The sequence below is a fragment of the Telmatherina bonti genome (assembly GCF_933228915.1).
Source record: "Telmatherina bonti genome assembly, chromosome: 12".
In the NCBI taxonomy this organism is placed as follows: domain Eukaryota; kingdom Metazoa; phylum Chordata; class Actinopteri; order Atheriniformes; family Telmatherinidae; genus Telmatherina; species Telmatherina bonti.
The window spans coordinates 22,135,657-22,161,048 of NC_136610.1; the positions used below are offsets into that span (position 1 = coordinate 22,135,657).

Here is a 25,392-nt window from a genome sequence, read left to right on the forward strand (position 1 = left end):
TGGAAAATGGAAGAAAGGAAAGGAGAGGGCAGTCTCTACCAGTAAATGTCTGTGTTATGACTTGGGGAGAGGAGCAAGATGTTGAATAACTAGTTGTGGCATGCTGCAGTGTTGGCAGAGGACCAAATACAGTACAGTGCGGCCTGTTGACTTTATTTGGCTTTATGAGGGGTTTTGGAAGGTGGAGGGGAAAAGCAAAGTGAAGGAGGCCTTGTAGGTTTTAACATATGGATGTTTCTGTCTTTCTCAATATGTAGTTAACCAGTTTAAAACTTCACATGGCACAGTGGTTTCCAATCAGATCGGTGACACTTCTGAATCCTGTCCATGTAAGCAACAGATAAATCACATAACTTAAAAGTAAACCACTGAGTGTTGTCACTTGTTCAGCACAATATGCAGTATTTGGAAGACACAATTCACCATTTGTCCCTGCTGCTTGTTTCATGGCAGCAGTGATGGACTCCAGCCATCCCAGGACCCTGACTGGATTAAGCAGGTCTTAAAAAATGAATGAATGAACAATTCACCATTACTTAACTGTTGAAATAATGATTAAAAAAGCAATATTAAAATGGACAAACAGAGGTTTGGTCTGTTAATTCTTCAACATAATGACGTCAAGCATTTGGAGAGACGCACAAGTGTACGTGTGATTGTGTGTGTTCCACCAGCTGTCACTGCTGAATGCAGTGAGGATATAAGGCAACATAAAAGCTACAGAAGCAGGAAAAAAAAAGGTTGACTTGAAAAATTTCTTTCACAGGCACCGTTGTAGAAAACAAACACTACCTCTCCTTAAATCACGTATCCTTAAATGCTGTATATTTTTCGGTATGCATCGTATTGTATATCCACAACATCTGTCTCTCCGCTGTCAGTAACACTAATTTTGCCTACCTGTAATCTGTACCTTGGCAGCTGTTGGGAGCCACTTTGCAGGCCTCCCATTAACATGTTGCTGACTCAGCAGTGTGCCTCATTGCACCAATTAAAGAGCTTAACGCTTGTTTACTCTGAGGAAGATTTTACATGTGGCTGGTGTCACAGTTACTTAAAAATGACTATGCTACTAATTGCGTGGGTCAGATTTAGAACCAGTCTAAACAAAGCAATACAGCAAATGTATTAGTGACATTAGCTGAGCTGTGTTTTCTGAAGGTTTGTCAAGTCTGAGCCAGAAAGTGAGAGTTGATCGCTGCAAGGGAAGTCAAAAACATTGATTTTCTCATTACAATTTCCCTTAGCAGTGGGTGGGATATGAAAGGGAGCGAGTTCATGCTTGAAGTAGATGAGTGCGAGCAGACAAAATAATAATATAAGGATTTGAGCATTATTGTCCAGGACCAAATTATGATGACTAAATGTCTGAGTTGTAGCATCTCCACAGTAACAACTTTTGCCAAATGTTGCCAGTTTGCAGTTGTCAGACTACAAATTATATAAGACAAAGAACATATCATTGAAAGCCACGGACAGACTGGGACAAGAATAAATCAATCCTGCGTGACCAGCTCATAGGATTATGCAAACCACAGATCTTGGTGCTCCCTTAAATGTGAATATCAACTGTGCAACTCCTTAAAACCACAAAAACATGCTGTGAATAGGCAGGAATTAGTGAAAGTTGACGTTAAATACATCCAAAAAGTGTGATTTTTAGTGAAAAAAAAGTCCAAGCTCCAGCACAGTGATGAATATTAGAGCAACATTAAGCCTGAGAAGAACAACAGAAAGAGCAAAAATGAGAAATGATGACTCAGATAAAAACTTCCTGGACAAAGTGTAGATACATTGTATCTGTTACCTGGAGACGTTATCTCAACCAGGATCAAATTAAGACTGAATGAGATTTTTTTTTATTAATTATTTATTTTTATTTTTGTTTGTCCTAAACATAAATTTGTATCAAGAATCATTGGAAAATCTGGAGAAAAAAAGACAAAGAGCTACATCAGTAGCCTGTAAGATATGAACAAAAATGTACATAAATGGACTCATGTGTTGTCCATAAGGCAGAAGATTATGGAAGCTTAAAGCTATCATCCAAATTAAAAAAGAAAAAGGGGCCCTTATCACATTATAATGTGGCATTTGTTAAAACTTAAATCTTGTAATATCATAACATGATAGTTGATTCAATTTCAATTTAAAAGTCAACCTTTATTTGTAGAGCACTTTTCTTATATTAAAAAACACCATAGAGTGCTTTTCACATTTAAAAGCAGCCCAACCCCCTTTACATCCTCCCACATTTCCACAGCACCAGAAATTCACTGTTAACTGTTGATGATCGATGGTTGAATACATGTTCTCACTTCCAGTTAGATGAGTTAGTTCAGGAAGACTTCCAACAACTAAATTTTAGGTCAGAACTAGTTAACCAGAGAACACAACTAGTTAACATGCACTTTTCCCAATGGAAACACTGACGTCATCATCTGGTTTAATAAATGTAAGGAGACTGTGGTGGGGGGGGGGGGGGGGGGGCATGGTTTTGGCTGAGCTGTGGGAAGGAGGGGTGAGACTGTGGTTCAGTAATGAGTGTTTAATCCAGATTTTCTTTATCTGTACCAGTGTGTTGTGGCCTCAGGGTGAGAAGGGAGAGTAGAGAGCAATGGCCAGGCTGGCTGTCTTGGTCTTCCTTGTGTACGACTGGATAAGAAAAGCGTGTTAAATCAGAACCGGAGCTGTGTGGTTGCTGTGCTACAACACTGCTACAGAGACAAACAGACAAGCTAATAAATGGCTGTTTTATTTACGTGTTTTCATCACTTCATCATAACTTCAAAAGCATTTTCACCTTTGATTGGTTTGTATGGATCAAACTTTATTGGTCCAGTTTTATTGGGACTTTTGACTCAGAAAAGTACCTCAGTGATGCAAAAACCATGCAGCTTACCACAGTTAATACCACCATTGTCCTCATCCATGGCAGCTGATAAAGGTCCTGCTGTGACAAACATGTCAGTCATCTTCAGATGACTGACATCTATCTCACAGTTTAGCCGTGCCATCTCTTCACTCTCCCTCCTCCGTTCTCATAGTTAGCTGCATCTACTGGTACACAGCCAAATGGGGTTTAAAGTATCAGTCTGGGGTCAGTCAAGAGAAGAACAAATTGGCCAGCAGACAAAGTTCAGTGCTGACTATTTGGATTAATAAATTACTCAGACACGGGGACGACAGGGAAATGGGGTATCTACCGAATCTTTTGGACCAGTCAAACCAATAAGTAAACGGTTTCGGCCCTCTAGCAAAATGGCCAGTCCATCCCAGCCAAGGCTCATCTAGGTAGCAAAAGCTGTGCTTTCCAAACCAAGAAAAGAGCTACTGTAGCTAGATGATGCTGGAAGACACAGCCCGATTCAGTTTGTTGCAAACAGAGCTGTGAAGCAGTGAGCTGTTATGCATATTGCCCATGCTTTGTTCCAAGAAAACCTTTGGTCATGGCTTTCATTTGGGTATTACCTTGACCACTTGTGCATTATTGTAAACCTACAATTACCCTTCACAGAAACAGTTATTATTCATTACAGCTGCATCTGTCAGCAGAATGGTATGCCCAACCATAAAAAAATTAAGAACATATAGAGTTGGTGAATCCTGTTGTCGAATTTTTCACACTATTTTTGGGATGTGCTCATCAAACAAGTCAGGTCCATATCCCACCTTCCAATTTACAGGACTTAAACAATTTGGTACTGACAGCTTGGTACCAGATACCACAACAGAAATATAGTGGCGTTCAGGCCTAAACCACTTTCAATGTCTTTAAACTGTTTAGCTCCGACTGCTTTTGGCCATGTCAAATACAGATCTATAATAGCAATATCCTGTAAAAAAGATTCTTTCTCACGGCGCTAATATGCAATGGCAAAGACAGCCTTCGAGCAAGCAATATGAAAAATATATGAAACACAATTTGATTTAACGAATGTGGCCTGTAGAAATAAAGCCTCACGCTGACTAATGCAATCTGCACCTGTCCACTCTCCATGCTCGTGTCAGTTGCCATTTTCTGCAGTGAACAGTGAGAAGAAGTCTGCTTAGCTGACAAGCTGTTTACTAATGATGGAAAATACATGGTAAGGAAAAGAAGATTTGCTGGAAGTGTCAGGAGCTTAATATATGTGAGAATTACAGTAATGACCAATCTTTCTCAACATTTGGACATGCTCTACATGAACTGAAAAGTATATACAGCAGTTTCTTGTATTTCTATATTGAAAGACCAAATTTTCAGCTATATTACTTGCTTTATGGGACTATTACAAAGTTTACAATAAGACAGGACCCAAGCTGTGTGAACAATCAAAGAGAAATTATAATTAAATGCACTGTGGTTCATGTTATGAGACTGGCCATTATCGTGTTGCAGAGAATTTGGTTAATAGTTTTATGGACCCCTGCTTCCACTGTCCTCATGTAATAAACCTCAAAGCAGTCACACATTGACAGGGCGACAAATTATCATTATGATAAGTGGGTTTTGTATCAGTCAACAAAAAAAGACATTTTTTTTCCCCTTCACTTTGAATCAGAATATATTCATACTTGAAATCAAACTAATTACTTCTTTAATTGAAGTCACACTTTTAAAAATGTAATCTCTTAAGATCATTTAAAAGTTTCGTTGCAGTTGTCTGTAAGCAGGAGTTTTATTGCTTATGTGACACTGACACCTTCCTTGTAGCCTGCTGTCTTCAGACACCAAATCACATTATTATGGACATGATTTATTCATGCATAGTCTATTGATGAATTGACTTAGACTAACAGAGTTGTCTCCATGCAAAACAACATACTGTACAGGAGAGAAATAACATTTAAAAAGCTGCTACTCTGGCAGTAGTGCATCCAGTGTTGTGGGTCTCATCACAATGCAGCAGCATCCAGGCCATTTGGGAAGGATGTACTGTTATAAAGAGCAACACAAGTCCCCTGAAATCTAATTGCACCATGTCAACTTTGCTGTGAATCACTGCCCTACATTTTGCATTTGGATGTGGAAAATGAATGCTGCTACTACTCATTCGTCTTCCACTCCTGCTTACATTTTCTTGGCTGAGTGGGCAGCGGATGAATTATTTTGTCAATAACACTGAGACAGATTGATAGTGGTCTTTCTGTTGAACACCACAGGAGGTAGATCTCACTCTGGCTGTAAGTGATGCATCACTACTTATTTATTCGTTATATCAAAAAGTTAGTTAACAGCATAAATTAATCAGCTGCAATTAGCTCACAAATAAATATGGAGAAAGTAGTTCAAAAGTGGTTTGAGGTCAACCCAAGACTCTATTGAACGGTTTACCAAAAAGGTTGGCAATAAAATGAAATACTGTTTATTTGATCTGTAGAATACAAAAGAAAACAAAAATGTTCCAACTGTGTTGTATAGTAAACAGGTTGAGTGTGCTCTAGTAATTTTTACTGTTAATACTGGCCATTATCAGATTTCTCCTTAATGCTCCACATCAGCAATGTGAGACAGAAAACCAAAGTCCTTATTCAGCCCTCCGTGAATGTTGAATTCAGTTTGGCTTATAGCTAACAGTCCTCATAGAGAAGGAACAAGACATCTTGATGTTGGGCGATTTATTGGCCTTCTCTTGAAGTAACTGTAAAACTGTAACAGATGAAACATGCCTTAGTTACAAATACAGCTCTCATTACATTATACAGAACTGAGGATAACAAAATAAATCAGCAATCAAACTAAAATATAATCACAAATGTCGCTAGCTTAATGCTAACACAAAATGGGAATTCCCATAGACATGCTAACAGAATTAGCATCGCCTGGCTGTTTAAAAGAAACGTATAGAACAAAGTCACAATCTTGTCTCTCTTTAGAAAATAGTCAGTCAAAACACTTACAGGCATGCGTCTCCTGTGCTCTGTTGAAATGAAAACCATAAAAACGAAAACACCAGTCACAAACCACTTCTTTTCCTTTCTTCTACCGTTCCTTTCTCTTCTTCTATTTACACAGAAGCAGCTGCAGTACATTCTTTTACTCGCTACTTCGCCCTAGTGGGGCAGCTGAACCAATATACGTTTGCAGAGGCAGTACACTCCCCACCTGGTATAACACTGTATACCACTAAACATGAGCTGCACGAAAAAGAAAAATTACCTCTGAAACAGGTCGTAGGTACACTTTAGCATGTCCACCTTTCACTACTCTAACTTCTACTTTGCGCACTCTACCATCACCGCTAGGAAAAGTCTTAATCACAAGTCCAGTTGGCCATTCTGTTCTTTTGGATTGAGAGTCCTTCAAAAGCACAATGTCTCCGGCCTGTAGATTGGGCTTATCAGAAGTCCATTTTCTTCTTGCTTGAAGTGTAGTCAGATATTCATGCTTCCATCTTTTCCAGAAAGCATCAGCAAGTCCTTGAACCCGCTACCAATGTTTTTTTTAGAAAAGTCATTGACATCAAAGTCACCTGAGGGAGAAGACAATGTGTTTTGTTTTTGTGTCAATAACATGGATGGGGTGAGTATTGTCGGAACCTCTGGGTCAGATGATACTGGAGTTAATGGTCTTGAGTTCATGATAGCAGCGACGTCTCCCATCAGAGTGATGAGTATTTCATTTTTCAAGTGAGATGGACTTGCCTTAAGAATAGGTGCATCCAAAATTTGCCGTGCAGTGCCAATCATTCTCTCCCACACTCCACCCATATGAGAAGAATGAGGCGGATTGAATATCCAGGTGCACTTGTTATCTTTAAGGTATGCTTGTAGCTCTGAGTCATCTGTGTTAAGTTTGAGCTCCTTGCAGGCTCCAACAAAATTTGTGCCTCGGTCTGACCTTAGTATTTTGACAGGTCCTCTTAAAGCACTGAAACGTCTGGAACCGTTGATGAAGCTTGCAGTAGTCATGGTATCTATAACCTCAATGTGCACTGCTCTGGTGCTCAGACAGGTGAACATGATAGCCCAGCGTTTATTCTCAGCATACCCTCCTCTTGTTTTCCTAGCTGTAACTGTCCATGACCCAAACACATCCAAGCCAACACGAGTGAATGGCGGCTCCATAGACAGTCTGTCAGAGGGCAACTCGGAAATCTTCTGATCTTCTAGCTTACCCCTCAGCTTCCTGCAGAATACACATTTGTGTATCACACTAGATACATACTTTTTTCCTCCAATTATCCATAGTTCAGCAGACCTAACAGCACCTTCCGTAAAATGCCGTCCTTGATGTGCAGTCTGTTCATGATATTTCCTGACCAACAGTGTGGCAATATGTGTCTTGGGAATGATCAGGGGATGCTTTTCATCAAAGGTTAAGTCAGTTGTAGAAATTCGGCCACCAACTCTCAGAAGCCCAACATTGTCCAGAAATGGAGACAACTTTTGAAGCGGACTTTGTTCTCCCCTGTTGAGACATTGGAACTCCTTTTGAAAGGCATCATGTTGTGCATTCTTAATGATGATGGTTACAGCCTGGGAATCTTTGTCATCTGTGTTGCAGAGATTAATTTTTGCAATGCTTCTTGCTTTCCCGATAAGAGTTGAAACGGCACATACCATTGATTTCCAAGTTGAAAATCTCTGAAATCTTTGTGATCCCAACATTTTTCCTGTGACATTTGTACTGAAGTTTGTCACTTCTGGTCAGACCTCTGGATCCTCATCTGGGTGCACCAGCTCAAATGTCTCAGGCTGAGAACTGTTTTCTTGCTGGGCTTTTGTTAGAAATGCTGGTCCAGTAAACCAGTCAGTGCTTTTGAGAGTGCCAACAGCTGTTGGTCGAGTCCCATGGTCAGCCGGGTTTTCTTTGGTGTTGACATAATGCCACTGGCTTGGATTTGATGATTGTCCGATTTGCATCACCCTGTTTGACACATACACATAAAATCTGCGTTGCGTGTTATAAATGTAGCCAAGCACTATTTTACTGTCCGTGTAGAATCTCACTGAATGAATGTCAATGTCCATTTCACCTAAGATGAAATCTGCCAGTTCTACAGCTAAGACGGCTGCGCAAAGTTCAAGACGAGGTACAGTATGAGCTGGACGTGGAGTCAATTTGGATTTTGACATAACAAAGCCCACGTGACTTTCTCCAGTTGTGGAAACTGTCTTCAAGTAAACTACAGCAGCAATGGCTATAACTGAAAACACAATCAACTCTCTTTGACTTGTGTGCTTGGAAAGTGAAACTGGGTCATAAGGCCTTAGAATATGTAAGTCTTCTAACGTCACCATTTAGTCTCTCCAAAGTTTCCAGTGCTTTTGTTTTGCTAAGGGCAAGGGCGCATCCCAATCGTACTGTTCTCTCATCAAGTTTCTTCCACCTGTGGTAACCAGTACCACAAACCTTAAAGGGTCAAACAAACTGTTCACTGTTGACAAGATGCCTCTTCTGGTTGCAGGTTTCTCATCCTTGGCAACAGAAAAGGTGAAGCTAAACACACCTAAAATAGGGTGACCAAATTTATGTGATATTTTATGGGGGGGGGGAACGTTTCATTTCTCTCGTTGCGCTGGGAGCGATAAAAGTGACGGACGCTTCCGGTGCTATTCAGACGTGATCTGAGAGAGAGAGCACAAGATGCACCGTGGTCTTACTTCCCTCTTTCACCTGCTTAAATACAGGTCAGTAAAACATGTAGCAACCATCTCTAATTTTGATACGGAACCTGGAGTTATTCCGGCGGATTCTAATGTATTTAATGTGGTTTAATATTGTTTTGTCATATGTAAAACCAACTTTTGAGTAAGTTCTCACGGGTGGCCGCCATTTTGTGCCGCCCGCGCCATAGTTTACACGAGTGGGACAGGCTCCGGTTTACATAAAATAATTGTTACAGCCAGTGTTTAGGCATCTTGAATGGAAAATAGCCATATGTTTATGCTATTATACCAAGGTTATTCGGAAAGTTATGAAAGAATGTTGAACTTGTAATGTTTTGGGAAAAATGTTTAATGATTGACATAAATGTGCAAGCTTGTTCATTTCAGTGGTCTGTATATTAACAAAGAAGAGATATATTTTATTTTGCTTGATGCTGAGAGAAATTACACATTTTATTTTGTGGTGCTAATCCAGTGAAAGACTGTTGTATAAAATTGTTACTTTATGTACCAGAATTATTTTGTGAATACATGACAATGCAGATGTGTATATCTTAAGAACTGTCCATGGAGAATAGGGTGAAACAGTGAATCTCTCAAAAGGGATTTTAGGAACAGAGCTAGTGATATCTTTGAGTTGAGTTCAAACAAGCTGAAATGAAAATACTGACGAAACATGTTTAATAAATTCAGACGTGATCTGAGAGAGAGAGCACAAGATGCGCCGTGGTCTTACTTCCCTCTTTCGCCTGCTTAAATACAGGAAACATCTCTGCTACTGTGGTCTTCAGCCCTGAGACCTGTAACATATCCAGCAAAGTCACAATCTTGTCTCTCTTTACAAAATAGTCAGTCAAAACACTTACAGGCATGCGTCTCCTGTGCTCTGTTGAAATGAAAACCATAAAAACGAAAACAACAGTCACAAACCACTTCTTTTCCTTTCTTCTACCATTCCTTTCTCTTCTTTTATTTACACAGAAGCAGCTGCAGTACATTCTTTTACTCGCTATTTCCTCCTAGTGGGGCAGCTGAACCAATGTACGTTTGCAGAGGCAGTACAGTCCTTGTTTCATGGAGAATTTTACTGAATTTTTCAGAGGATTAAACAAGCCTTCAACTTAGCAATTGTAACTATAAACTGGATATCTAGGTTTTTCTTTTTTCTTTCTTTTTTGTTTTGTACGACTGTCACATAAGTTAAAAATGAAGCATGGTCATACTGAAAAAATTTTCACATTGGAATATAACCAAATATTGTGACTGATTTAGTCATTTATTAGCTAATAATATAACTTCAGATTGAGGATTTTGGATTTATTTTCCGATATTATTGTTAACCTTCCATTTTGAATGCTGGTATGCAAATAAAACAAAATAAATAAAATATTGGAAAAGTATGTGGTGTGTATGCAGAAATCTTGAGTAATGTTGTTTGTCTATGTATAAACATCAGCAAAAAGCTGATGTTTGTGAACAGCTACACAAAGTTTTGTTAAGAGATCAGTGTGTGACATTTTACTTCTGCAGTGCAAAGAACTTTTAAGTTATAAAGCTTATTTAAAACTCCTATAATCTAAATTATGCCAATGCTGGGCAGAATTCTTCTTTTGCCTGTCATGACTTTAAACCCTGCTGGTCACTGCAGAAAAAATAAAAATGTCTCTAAATAACACTAAATATTTCAGTCTAAATCTAAAGCTATAAATGCAAAATATTTAATTAAACACACATCTTACATACAACACAAAGATCATACTTACATGTCAAGCTATACATGTCTGTGTTTACATATTAAAAGGGATTGTTTTCAGCCTGTGTGTGTGTGTATAGCATATGACAGAACTGTAAACACAAAGTTATGCAGTCGAGATATGATCTTCTGTTCTGCCAAAGAGAAACAGAACATCTGTCAAAGACTGCAACAAGGAAGAACCAGGAGAAAATTATTGCAGAATGAAGAGGGGCAAATCTATACTAAGTTACAAATTTGGGTTTAGTGGTTTGAGTTTTATGTGTGCAATCTAGACTTTTGTGCATGGAGCTGAACCACTGTTTTCAGGTGATTTACTAAGACTGACTGTGTAAATGAAGGCAGATGCAAATGTTTTGGGAACACTTAATTAAATGAGGGTTTTGCTCATTTGAGTTTGGAGCAACAGCATGACCTGAGAAACGTGAAAGCCACATAAAAGAAATGGGAGCAAATTTGTTAAAAAGGTGATCCAATAGTTGATGAAGTAAGAAGATAGCATAAACACATGAGAAGGCAAACAAACCAAATATCGCCTGATCATAAAACTTTTACGAATAAAATAGGTGAGGGCAGGAATAAGGAATTCTGGTCCTCGAGGGCCGAAGTCTTGCTTTCGCTTGAGTTTTCCTGATGCAAACTCAAGTCAAGTCACTCAAATTAATGGGTAATTAGTTCTGCACAACTTAGTTAATTAAGTCTGATAGATATTGGCTGTGCTGCAACAGGGAAACTCTTAACACTTGCAGGACTGTTGACCTCGAGGACCAGAGATTCCCACCTCAGGTGTAGGGGGTATATACTGTCATATTTAAAAAAAGAAAAAAAAAAAGGAAACTTGAATGAATTTAACACAGGCACTTGTTTCTAACATAGGCTTAATTTATCCTGAGAAGGGACTGATTAAATTGACACACCTACAGAAGCACTAATCTACACAAACAGAAAAATGTTTTTCTTTTTTCAAAATAAAAGAATCATGCAATGACCCAAGATATTTTGACACAAAGCTGATTAGTACGCTCGTGACATCACAGATGCACACTTTATTTTCTGTGCACATACTTAGTGTCTGCAGGGAGCAAACTGCATATGGATCTAATCGTTTGTTCATATTTCTCTGGAAATTCAGCTACTGCAAAAAAGCTTTGTTTGGTCTCAGTTAATAACTGCAGAGTGCGTGGAAACCTAATGACTGTGGCCATTGGGTGACACACGGCATTTTGTGTGACTCCTTATGGTGACTCCAAATCCACCCCGAGTTTCTCCAACAGCACCAAAATGGCAATGCTGGATAAGCAATATGTTTTGATGATTGTTTCCTCATTCATCCCAAAAATATTCACACAAGGGTGAAAAATATCTTCTCCACTTCTCCTTGCTTCATTTCAATGTCTCCTTCTTGTGACAATAACCGCAGCCATGTATGCACAAATACATACACAGATTGTTTACACCTTTTTCTATGAGCTAAATTACTTTCAGATTTGATCAATAACCTTGCAGGTGCTTAATAAATTTACTTACATTTTCTCCTTTAACACACAAAACTGTATGTGAATGCATATGCAATGATATCGCATGTACAAAGCCGTACTGTCAAAATGTAATGATTTAATGTCAAAGGATATATGATTCAGATAGTGATGCACAGTGGCCTTACAACAAGGTCGCTGGTTCAATCCTTGGCTGGGGAGAGGTTTGGTTAGTGGCCTTTCTGTGTGGAGTTTGCATGTTCTCCCCATGTATGTGTGGATTCTCGGGTTAGGGTTAGGGTACTCCGCATACTCCGGCTTCCTCCCACCACCCAAAGACATGCATGTTAGGTTATTAGATACTCTAAATTTCCCATAGGAGTAAGTGTGTGCATGAATGGTTGTTTGTCTCTGTGTGGCCCTGCTGGCAACCCGTCCAGGGTATATCCTGCCTTTCGCTCAAAGACTGCTAGGATAAGCTCCAACTTCCCTGTGACTCTTCATCAGATTAAACAGTTAGGATAATGAATGAAGATAGTGATTCAGACTGTCTTAAAGAGAGTAACCTAGACAGTAAATTGAAATCATCTAGTTCACATGGGTCTGAAGATGAATACAAAGTTCTTCTGTTGAAGCTGTTGCAAAGTAAACTCCCTGTAGCTTCGAAGATACGCTGAGATGACTTAGAGACATCATGTGAGCTACAACCTAAATTCATGTGCTGCATATACTGTATGTTGTTGATCATGTCTGGAAAAAGTAGGAATTATACGGTGGTCAGTGCAGGGGCATCAGCAGATTACTGACTCTTGTCAAAGCTAGACCATATAGGGACAGCAGGCGGTCAACCAAAGTTCCCACTGAACAATTTGTTAATCTATCTAAAACTCTGTTTAACACATCTCTAAATATTTTAGCATCTGCAATCCACAAAATAATCATTAATAAGTGCAACAGAAAGCAGTTAGATTACTGTTGCCATAGTAACAGTGTGACAAGGCTGACTTTCCTGCTTAGATCTTACAAAACATTCAAACTTACATCACATACCTCATATCCAGCTAAGGTAAATGCTAAGCTATCTTACTCCACCTTTGTTCTACTGATCCATTATTTACAACATTACAGTGGAGACTATGTGTTTCTGTGTGCCTGTAGTGCCTGTAGTGCTTGTTCCCCACCCAGTTCTACACAATTTCTATCCGCATCATGCATCAACATTAATGATATCTTGTGAAGAGCTTACGTAAGAGCTGTAGTCTCCCCTCCTTCCTTTGTAAATTCAGTCACGTCCAACTGGAGCTGCAGACTAACTGAATAATACATCTGTACTTCTCTAGGCAGACCTCTGCTAGCACACCACTCCTATATCTCTCTACTCTTCTCTCCTTTCTCGTGAGGATAAGTACATGTGCTTGAGTTCTTCAGAGTGTAAACAGGAAGCTATCAACAGGTTATCTGACATCTAAGTAGAGAAAGACGGCGAAACAGGAGACATTTTTTGGTGCAACAGAAGACAGACCAGTACACTGCAGCCAGCATTTCAGTAGTAGGAGAGTTTATTTCTTACCTATCAGGCGGTCTGCAAAAGAAAGCAGTTTCTACAATCTTAGCTCTATTTGATAGATAAATGATAAAAGTGGTAGTCTACGGGCTTAAGCATCAGACAGAGTAAGATATGGTTGCATGCTGGGAGCAGTTGTTTTTCCTATGACAATAATTTCACTAAATTTCCTTGCAAGAACAAAGGCTGGCCGCATGGTCATTTTACTCATTTTACTTGCTGCAGCAAGAACTTCAACCCAAGACAAAGAAAAAGTAAAAGTGGAAAAGTAATGCTTGGCGGGAGATAAATGGGAGGATGGAAGCAACGGGTTGATAAGCTACAGCCACCAAGAGTACACAAAGCCACAGACAAGATCATGAGAGGCATACACAAAAGAGAAAGCTGACTTGCAGTATGCAACTGAACTTATCACTCTTTAGTTATGAATATGAACTATAATCCTCTAGACAGGATGATAAAGGAGTTGTACTTCTTTTTAGGAGGGCAGTTAAAGTAGAAGTGCCTACTAAAATTGCCTAGTCACTGAACTCAGTAGGAAAGCAGCTGCCTCCATCTATCCCCCCTTTTCTTTTTGCACTTTGTTTTGGTCTGTGCATGCGCCTCAGGGTGGCAATGACCGAGTTAATGGTTTGGAGTAGGGAGGGGTGCGCAGGAGCTACAGATGCTATGCTCTGCAGTCCAATGTAGGGGGTAAGCAGGCAGAGACATGTACTCATTCAAGCACACCACACTGGACTAAGCCCAGGAATACTCACTATCAGACAGGCTCTCTGCATGAAAATACCCCTAAAAATGAAGCTGTATGTTGTATTCGAGCAGACACACTTATACTCTTTAACATGCTCATGCATCTGTACATATATGCTCAAAAAGAGGCTGAGGGACACGGGATACTCTAAAAAAAAATGCAACAATAATAAAAGAAAACTTATTTTGAAGATTTAAAGAACTATTAATCCTAATATGGGGAATAAAGATGAGAGCAGGCGGAGAGAGATGAAGGGCATCAGCCAATCAAAATGAGGATAGGGTGCAAACAAACCTTCAGGCTCTGCGCTCTCTTTGAGGACGACTTGCTTCAGTGGGCAGCAGAAGATTTCGTGACACTTAGCACGAAAGGGAGATCCTTTACTCCTTATATCCGCAGAGTGGATGGAGTCCTGCCGTAACATAATGTACTCCTGGGTACCTGGGGCAGCATCATCCTGGACTGCGGTGGTGCCATAACAGAATGAACTGGGGTTAGAAAACTGATTGCACATAGACATGAGAGAAAACAAAAACAGCAAAACAACACAGGGCATAAGCACAAGAAAAAAAAAACACATCCAACACTGGAAATAGAAATATTATAATACTATAAAAACAATAGTACTAAAACAATAAACTTAGACAGAAAGCGGGAGGGGAGAGTAGAGAAAGGATAGAAAAGGAAAATTTAGACTCATCTACATTAAGAACACTAAGATAACATCATCACATAAATTAAAAACAACCAATAAAACAACAGTGGGGACTCTTGTAAATATAGACTCAGTTTTCTAAAAAGTAAAATTGTCAACATAACAGCAAGAAAGGGTCAAGGAAGGGGAACAACAAAGGTTTGATGTTCAGAATCAGTGTTATGGACCCTTTTAGCAGGCACTGAACCAGGAGCTGTTGCAATGTGATAACGTGACTGGTAGGGGAACAAAAAAGTTGGTGGATACAAATAAGCATTCTGCTAATGTTAGCTTCAGGTTAGCATTTCCATTCATCACATTCCCACCTCGTTCACTGTATGAGTAGATAAGCAGATGCAAAAGCATGCACAAGCTCCCAGGTCACACTCGAGACACAGATTTACTATCATGACATCATGCATATTATGACATTAACAGACTTCATATAGCATCACTCTACAGGAATCCTGTGAAAATCCCTGTGTTTCAGTTTCTCTCTGTGTGTACTGGACCTATTGCATCTGTAGCCTGGCAAGGCAGACTCTCTCGCTGTACCAGCGTAGAGTCTGGGGACTCACTCGCATCAACGGATTTCTAGGGCGGGACAAACAAGCACAGAGTAAACCAGTTAGAAAAATGGCGGACGTGACGTCAGTAAAGTGGCAGCCTACAATGTCCGGAAGTGTTCAGTAGAGCCAGAAGAAAATAAACATGGCGTGGAGTACAGAAGACATAAATGACCTGTGTTGTTTTTGCTGTAAAAACCTGAGGCTACATTGCGTTATTGGCAACTCTGTGTTCCTGGTCATTTAAAACAGCATTTAAGGCAAACAGAAACAGACTCCCGCTACGTCCGTGCACCATCTTGAATGTTTTGAAGCATACGTGGTGATGCAAGGCAGGAGGCAAGAATCTCCTCAGATCAGCCAATCAGAGTGGCCGGTTAGTTTAAGACCAATGCGAATCTCCATGAAGGGGAGCGACTTCAGACTGAGTCGCTCTGTATTGAATATATAGAGCACTCCAGTCTGGCGTGCTAAACTATTGCATCTGTCCTCTTCTGGACAAAATTCCTGCTTAACTTCAGTCTTTGACCTATTTTCTTTCTGTTGATGGATTTGCTACAAGCGAATCAGCAATCACCCTTTTTCGATTTGAGAGTCATGTTTAATTGATAAGGAGATTATTAATGATAACCTCTACCTTATTTTGCCCAGATATTATTTATAAAATCCCATGTGCAACATGGGTAAAAAAAAAAGAATAGCAACATGAATAATGTTGCTAGTACACACGTAACTTAATTTAAAATCCATGACATGCACTTATTCTTAATGTCCTGATTTTCTTGATATCAGCTCTTTTTAAGCTGCTATGATATTAAACACTTGACCTGCATGTCAGCTTCAGTCTGGATTTCCTAGAATTTGAAATCCTGAATAGTTGCTACCACATTATTCTGAGAAGAACATTCTAAAGGACTAAATATAAGAGAAACAGGACATACATGGAAGCCATGCTCTGACCTTTCACATTTGCTGTACAGTGTTTTTTCTGGTTTGTGACATAAACATAAACACACAGAAAAAAAGGATTACAATATTATATCTAATGAGTGTCACATGGATCCAATTCACGTTTTTTTTCTTGCTACTGGTGTGTTTTGTCTTTTGGTTTAGGATTATTGAACACAGAGCTTTCTGCATTCACATTTCATTCACTCTGGCAGAACACCGGTCCCCTTCATGTTAAAAGAGATTACTGCTTGGCCTTGTGCACACCGACCTATTGCCACTTTTGTCTAATTGGTATGGAACAAACAAAGCATGTTGTTGAGGAACAAAATAAAACAACATTTTAAATTCCTCTGATTAGTTACCGGTCTACCTAATAGCAGCTAGATGACTTTTTAGTATTTTTGATTTTGTAGCACCACGCAGTCTTGAATCAGCAGGGTTCTCAAATAATTTACTTATTTGTCTGATGATGTCAGATTACAGTGCATGTGAAAACATGTGGAAAGTGTTAAAAATAACTACATTAATTTTGGTCTTATTAATCTCAGTCTATTAAACCTGCCATATGTTAAAAATGACTGAAGATTGTTTTGTTCATTTCCAATATCCATTTGCTCATCCGTTATGCAGCTTAGCAACAATTCCAGTCATGTAACAAGTATCACAGAAAAGACAGTGGTTGTGTCTAAGTGACCAGTGGGTTCTAAAAACACACAATGCTGTAACAACAAGGTCCCAATCCTGATACAATGGAAAGATTCTTGTACTAAATGAAGAAAGAAAGCACACTACACTAATTTTATTCTGTAATTTTTTTAATTATATAATTATGTGTCCTAGAGTGTATTTCCATGGCTGAGTAGTTTGACAAGCATGATCACTGTCAGTAAGAGTGCATTTTACAACCTTTGTTGCAGTCTGACTTAATAATTCAACTACATAGCTGCACGTGAAAAATGAGGTGGGACCCATTGTCTGGTCATAAAATTGATGAACTTTGAAATGGTGGCCTCCCTTTTTTAACTTCATAAACCTCCATAGTCCCTATAGTAGATCCAACTGGGAGACAAAAGACAGAATAAAACCTTAATGCTAATACAACCCCACTAACTTGTGATTTAGCCGTCTGAGCCAGCATCCCCGCCTCGTATTGTTGAAGTATTCCTCCCTGAGCTCATGACTGAGTTGTGAGTGTATGTGAAAAGATTCAGGAAAACTTCAACAAATGTCAAATTCCTCTTGACCTTTGTTGATGAGCCAACTGAATGGCAGCTCATCAGAGACAATAAAAATGAGTGACTGTGGGGCTAAGAGGACAACAACGGGGGTGGAGAGGGGGATAGCCATCATCTTTTACAGCTTTCATCCCTGCCCTTGCCTTGATGAAAAGTGCCTTTTAGGACTGAAAGAAGCATAGATTCTATCACAGGGTTTGGCTCAGTCTCTATGGGAGTGACGACTCCCCAGCTGTCACCCAGGTCCATGATGGCTGGAGATCTATAGTCTGCAGTGTTATGACACTGGACCTCAAGTAGGCTCCACTAGATTTCCACGCCCAGCTGACTGGAATAAATCCCACCTTAAAGAGAAACGGTGGGAGGAAATGACTTGCTTTGGGTTAGTTGTTCATTTATTTAATGCGGGTTGGAATTAAAAGTCAACCCGCATTAAATAATTAAATAATTAAAACAATATAGCAGCAGTCGACTGTTTAAAGGACGTAATGTGCAGTGATCATGCTGTGCTTAAGCCAAAGTGGAATGTGTCTGTGGCACTTAATGTGGTAAAGCATCATTAGGGGCAGCCAACTCAAATGAGCTTCAAGGATAAGTGTGATCAACTATAGCGCTAACAGGTCAACAAAATGAACCACACTCCCATACATCAAAGATGCAATTTGCACAATTTACTCAAGTCATGGTATTTATAGTATCCATTGAGAAGGTGGAGCACAACCATCATAGTTTGACAAGTGGCATATTCATAAATTTAGAATCAAAATTAAGCACAGAAACAGGTCTGTAGCCTGAGGTTTTTGTCTCAAAAATAGCCTGGCCTCAATGTGGATTTACAAGGAACAGAAACTAGCACATTGTCTTCTGGGATGTCTTCCTTTCAGGATGGCTCCATCTCAAGAAAGAATAGTTTTATTTTGGCAGCAAGTCACCTTGCAGGCAACAGAGAAAGTAAGCCGAGTTGAACTTGAGGTTTTCTCTGAAACGCAGAATGAGTTTGCATTTTTATTCCTGCTCTGTTATCCCTCTTACCTCATTGTTTTTCACAACCTTGTTTTATCGTCTTCTCCCTCACCTTCTGCTTCCTCTCTTCCTTTTTCATGTTATTTTAGTAGCATAGACCATACGAGGTGAAATTATCAGTCTGTGATGTGTACCCAAAGCAATGTTAATCGAATTAAATCTGATGTAATGCCAAAAAAAAAAAAACCCTTTAGTTCAGGTTGCTCTTTATCTATGATTTTTACAATGTTTTAATGTTGAGTATTACACTTAATTTAATGATTCTTGAGATTGTAGTATTAAATAACTGTAAAATTGCATGTTTTTTTTTTTTTTGTTGTTGTTTGTTTGTTTGTATTATTATTTCTGTATTTTCCATTGATTCATTAAAATTTATGGAGAGGCTAATGCCATTAGTATAAATACAGCCTGATCAATAAAAGAGAAGAGGGAAACAGTTTCTACTATTTCTGGCAATTACTCAAATGCAACACAATTAGATTATGGCTTCAGTCTTACTCTATCTGCTAAAACAATTTACGCCACCACACAGTATGTAAGGAAGCTATGAATCTGTCTCAGAGGGCAGTTTGCCATATTTCATTCACGTTTTTTAATCTAGAGATGAAGCAGTATAGGCTATGTCCTCATTTCATCTCTCATCCAGTGTGTCTAATACCAATGTGAAACACAGACTGAAGCAGGGGTCAGTTGATCTAATGCATAACTGAGAAAGGAATTTAAAGTAAAATTAAGACCAAATGTAACATATAGTAAGTTTTTAGATGTTTTTGCAACATTGGGGTAGTCAGGCATATGGAGCTGACTTTCAGAGCAGGTATAGCATGTACAAATGACGTAATGACAGAAGTTGTACCAGTTCTGTTTTATCTTTACATGCATCCCTGTAGAAATATTACAGAAAGTAAGACATACATTGCTGTCCTGATGACACCCTGCATTATTTACCTATTAAACCTGAGCAAAATAAGTAATTATAGAAATTAAAGGCTTGAATTTAGATACATTATAGGCTGCATAACCAGCACTTTTTAATTCTGAATTCAGGCAAAACTGAGGTCCCCCCTAATCTTATCTGAGTAGCATTTTACCTCTAAGTCTCTTATTAAACAAGTCCCAGGACAACTGTTTCTCAGTCGACTAATATTACCCAATTCAGAAACGTCCTTTCCCAAATGGACGGTCCATGCATTTATCAAATCGGAGGAACTGCGGCAATGTCTTTTATGTTCTGTTCTATTCTGTCTGATAGTATTTATAGTATTATAGTATTATAGTAAGAGGCTGTGAACAGAGTACTGAGTAGTGGTACAGCTAGGAAAGAATACATTTATCTTTTCTCCTCTACACTTGCTACCTGTACATTTTAAAATAAGATTAAAGAATCCTTCTAAAAACATGAGTAAGTAAATAGGTAAGATAAGGATCACTGTGCTTTACATAAAGTACATAAGAAAATAAACATAAAAGTCAAGCTCTGTCTTATCTGAAAGGTCTTAATGTTCCCAATCATCCAATCTCATAGAGACTCTCCACTTTTAGAATGAAATTTAGTATTCAAATCTACAAAACCTTTTTATTTCAAGCTCCTTTCCTCTGGAACCACAGGTTTGTCATGTAGTGTTTGTACTTAGTTGATCTTTTGTACACCACTTGTTTTAAATATTCTCCTTTTCAATATTTATTTAAACCAAAATCTTTCTTCCAACTTCATCTTCATCTTCATCTTCAGCTGCTTATCTGGGGTCGGGTCGCGGGGCAGCAGCCTAACCAGGGAAGCCCAGACTTCCCTCTCCCCAGCCACATTTGCCGTCTCTGCGGGGGGGATCCCGAGGCGTTCCCAGGCCAGCCGAGAGATATAATCCCTCCAGCGTGTCCTGGGTCTTCCCCGGGGTCTCCTCCCAGAGGGACGTGCCTGGAACACCTCACCAGGGAGGCGTCCAGGAGGCATCCTGACCAGATGCCCGAGCCACCTCAACTGGTTCCTCTCGATGCGGAGGAGCAGCGGCTCTACTCTGAGACCCTCCCGGATGACCGAGCTCCTCACCCTATCTCTAAGGGAGAGCCCGGCCACCCTGCGGAGGAAACTCATTTCAGCCGCCTGTATACGAGATCTCGGGCGGATCTCATCCACCACGATTACCACCACGACAGGCACCAACGACCCTACGGCCACAGCTCCGGCTGGCCGCCTCAGCAATAGAGGCACGGAACACAGCCCATTTGGACTCAATGTCCCCTGCCTCACTCGGGACATGTTCGAAGCTCTGCTGAAGGTGGGAGTTGAAGCTCGCTCTGACAGGGGACTCAGCCAGACGTTCCCAGCAGACCCTCACAACACGTTTGGGCCTGCCAGATCTGACCGGCTTCCTCCCCCACCATCTGAGCCAACTCACCACCAGGTGGTGATCAGTTGACAGCTCCGCCCCTCTCTTCACTCGAGTGTCCAAGGCATGTGGCCGCAGGTCCGACGATACGACTACAAAATCGATCATCAAACTGCGGCCCAGGGAATCCTGATGCCAGGTGTACATATGGACACTCTGATGTTGGAACATGGTGTTCGTTATGGACAATCCATGACGAGCACAGAAGTCCAATAACAAAACACCATTTGGATTCAGGGGGGGGGGGGGGGGGGGGGGGGGGGGACCATGCCTCCCAATCACTCCCCTCCAGGTCTCGCTGTCATTGCCCATGTGATGAAGTCCCCCAGCAGAACAATGGAGTCCCCAGAAGGAGCACCCTCCAGCACTCCCTCCAAGGACTCCAGAAAGGGTGGGTACGCTGAACTGTTGTTCAGCGCATAAGCACAGACAACAGTCAGGACCCGTCCCCCCACCCGGAGGCGGAGGGAAACTACCATGTGTCTTTGATGGCGGTGGGTGAGTCAGGGGTGGGAACACTATATGTGATTCAAGCACTAAATCACTCTTATTATAGTTTCAATGCCTAAACAACAAGATCTAAACAAAATGTCAAAAACTTTAGATGATTATATAATGCTTGTCAGAATAATATGTTGATATCTGAGATGCCCCTAGTTTGTTACTTTTATAAATGAAATTATGAGCCCAATATAAAAAAAAAAACAAAAAACCAATAAATCCCAAATACTCTGTTAATCCACAATAATGTTGTATATTTGAAGATTAATATTTTCATATTTCATTTGTACAAGAGCAAAGCAAAGTAAAGAGATTTTATTGGTTTCTGACCTTTCGCCATGTGTCTAAACCAGGGGTTGGCAACCCGTGGCTCTTTAGCGCTGCCCTAGTGGCTCCCTGGAGCTTTTTCAAAAATGTTTAAAAAATGGAAAAAGATGGGGGAGGGATATATATTTTTGTTTTCATATAGTTCTGTAGGAGGACAAACATGACACAAACATTCTTAACGTTTTCCAGCGCTGTAAAAATGTGTAGAATAAATATTAAATTTTAACATTTCTGTCAAGGAAGATTTGCGTCATAGTCTGCGACACACGTAGCCTATCTATCAGCAGCGCGGGATGCCAGGCAGGTGTTTGTTGTAAACAAAACCGGCCGGCTGTGTGATGGGACATGGATCCCAAAGAGAAAAATAACCGAGGAGAACTGAGGATTCAACGTTTCTTGGACTGCATTTGTATTCATTGCCAATGCGCAAGGATTGCCTGAATGTTTGCTCTGTAGCGAGAACTTGTCAAATAACAAAAAGAGTAATGTGGAAAGACATTTCCAGGGAAAGCATGTGCGATTGCATTACTTCTGGAGAAATTCGAGAAGCGCAAAAATAGATTTAAGTGGATTGCATCTCCAAACTCCACAACTGCTGCAAGTTTTGTTGCAACCCGGGAGACAATAAAACTGGGAAACTGTGGAAAACTGTTCACAGATGGTAATACATGAAGGAGTCCGTCATCAACATATCTGAACACGTATTTCCAGACTTCAAAAACAAAACTGAGATAATACAGTAAATCAAAGACATGCCCCTCTCCGCTAAGACAGTGAAGGAAAGGACCATTAAAATGGCGGCAACATTACCGATCAGCAAATCAAGGACATTAATTCAGCACAAGTTACATCTTACATGCCCAATGTTGAGAAGCCGACCAGTGATGTCCGACAACAGAAGTCACATTAAACGGGTAAGAAGATAATCCTTCATAGACACAGACTGAGTAACAAAGTGGATGTTTTTATAAAATTATTTCGGATTTTTGTCAGTATATATCTGTAATGACACTTGGTAATGGTGTCCAGGTCGGAGGATAGCTGCGTTGGTTGCGTGTCTAATGAGAAGAAGTTGCTGCTGCGTTTTACCCTTGCACTGACTTGCTTGACAGAAATCAAACTGTATTCATTTGATTTGATATACTTTGCCTTTTTTTAAAAGGCTGCTGGTTCATTTTTTTATAAATGCAGGCTGCATTTTATTGCGCTCTGTTTGTTACCCAAATAAGGGGCGCGTTATGCACGTTCCATTTTGTTGTTTTTTTCGAATTCTTAAAAATAAAAATGACATAAAAAATCAAATTTCTTTATTGCATTGTTTTAATTTGATCAATGCAACGAAACATAATTCATTAATACTGTAATGAAGTTAAACGTGGCGGCATAGTACAACAGAGTAGTAACGTGGTGCGTCATTCTCTACAGGATGCGCAGCGGGGAAAATAAACATTTTATCATTAAGGCTCATTATGTATTTGTAGCCAACTTTTTGATAGTAGGCTAATATAGCTAATATAGATACATAAAGATACATAAAGCATGTGTTACCTTCATGATAAGGCTTATATAAGGCTTTTAATTTTTTGCGGCTCCAGACAAATTTGTTTTTTGTTTTTTTGGTCCAATATGGCTCTTTCAACATTTTGGGTTGCCGATCCCTGGTCTAAACATACGGAATTGTAGTGAATCCACACTTTTTTTTAATTTCTAAGCCCTTGCACTAGTTGCTTTACAAAGCCATTTGTAGTTGGGTAAATGAAATACTTTTTAGTACTTTATTACTAAATTTTTCATACTAATATGAAATCAGTATTAACAAGCAGAATGCACAATGTACACTATATGTGATAACTCCTATATTTTGTCATTTTGAATTAAAGAAGACATAGCTGAAGAGTTTGATATATAGTAAATACATTTTGTGTAAAAGTTGGGCCAATAGAAAATAAAAAAAAAAAAAAATACTGATCATTTTCAGTATTGCATTTTAAAGCCAATATGACTCAATAATATTGGTAAGCTGATAAATATCCATATCTCTAGTTCTAAGTAAAACTACATAAATTCCTCCTTGCTGAAGCAAAAACTTAAAACATATGTTGCATGACTGAAAAGTCTTTTACTTACTGCTTACTGGTTTAATGATCCCTAAATAAATTTAGATAATATCATCCAGTCGAAAGCCATTACATCAGACTCCAAAAGTCATGATCCATGAAAAACCTCTACCATTTTTGAATGACAAATGTTATTTTTTCTAACTTGATCAATACTTTTTTCCCACACGCACTCTACAGTTACAGTATCATTACGAAACTTCTTTATTTTGGCTATCTAGTATCTATCCGGTGGTTTTCCAGAGACAGATTCAGAGATGCATAGTAAACGTCACTGGGACATCAGCTGGGCCAGGAACGTGGAGTTTTAAGGTTGTAAACTTACACTGTACATATTTAAACTACAAAAAAATTAAACATATTAAGTTGCTGTAACACATAGGAAAAAACATGTGAATGTCATGTTTTGTGTTGTTTTGTTTTTAAGTCATGCAGGAGTACTGAATGTTTACCACAACACAGATATAATAGCATGTGTTTACATGTAAATGGTAAATAACCCCCTTCCCGGTCATGGATTCAAATTATTTTATCTTGTTAAAAGCAAGGGATAAGAAAAAAAATTACTTTCTCTAAAACAGATTAATGCTAAGGATCTCTCACTGCAAATTACAGCTGGCAAGAGCAAATAGGATTATAAAGCATGTAAAGTAGACTTTCTATTGCCTGCTGATAATTTGGCCTTCGAGTTTTGGGAGACTAAAACATTGTGGGATCAGGTTCAGTGTAATAGGATAAAAAAATAATAATAATAAAATAAAAATCCTGAGCAGTAAGTGACACCAAGTAGTTTTAGAGATATATGTGTCAAATCCCTTTCTGTCACAGATGATTCATGTGTTCTTTTCATGCCATCTGTATGAACAGTGTTAAATGGAACACAAAACACTTCCAAGCATAGATTGTGTTGCTTTTCCATCATGCTGTAGATTGCTTGTTTATGACAGCATGTTTTCCAATGTGCAGTTCTTCAGTCATAAATTTGCATGCTTAATAAGATTAGCACACGGTCAACAAACTACTCCACAATATAACAAACTGAATGCAACCAACACTGCTGGGTTTTGAAAAGGTTTACTAAAAGGTTGTTATGTTAGATTTGTTTTTTGTTTGATTTTTTTTCTACAGTGAGAACAGTCCTATGCTGGCATCATTGATCTCATGTATGCATTGATTCAGACTGGACTCACATGTTCTGTACTGTATGTCTCTTCACAACACTGGCAGGGTTAACTTTGCTTCTTGGTTCTTACTTTTTTAATGCTTGTTTGCTGTGAAATGGGTTGTCTCTTAGTTACCTTCGCCAAAACCAGATTAAATCCATTGAATTTATAGATTCAGTCTAACTAAGTCAGAGCAAATAATTCAATTTTCTGCAGTCAGGCTTTCACAAATCTAGATGTTTGTTTTTTTCTAATGGTGTCAAGTTATTCATTTATTCTTTGATTTCCCT

General features: G+C 39.3%; 1 protein-coding gene across 1 annotated transcript in view; it reads right to left on the minus strand.

The window, feature by feature from the left end:
* fgf13a (fibroblast growth factor 13a) overlaps window positions 1-25,392 on the minus strand; it is a 118,903-nt gene that overhangs the window by 54,872 nt on the left and 38,639 nt on the right. Inside the window, exon 3 of the mRNA XM_079250418.1 lies at window positions 14,433-14,600. Coding sequence (XP_079106544.1) covers window positions 14,433-14,600 — 168 coding nt within the window. The remainder of the gene's footprint in view (window positions 1-14,432; window positions 14,601-25,392) is intronic.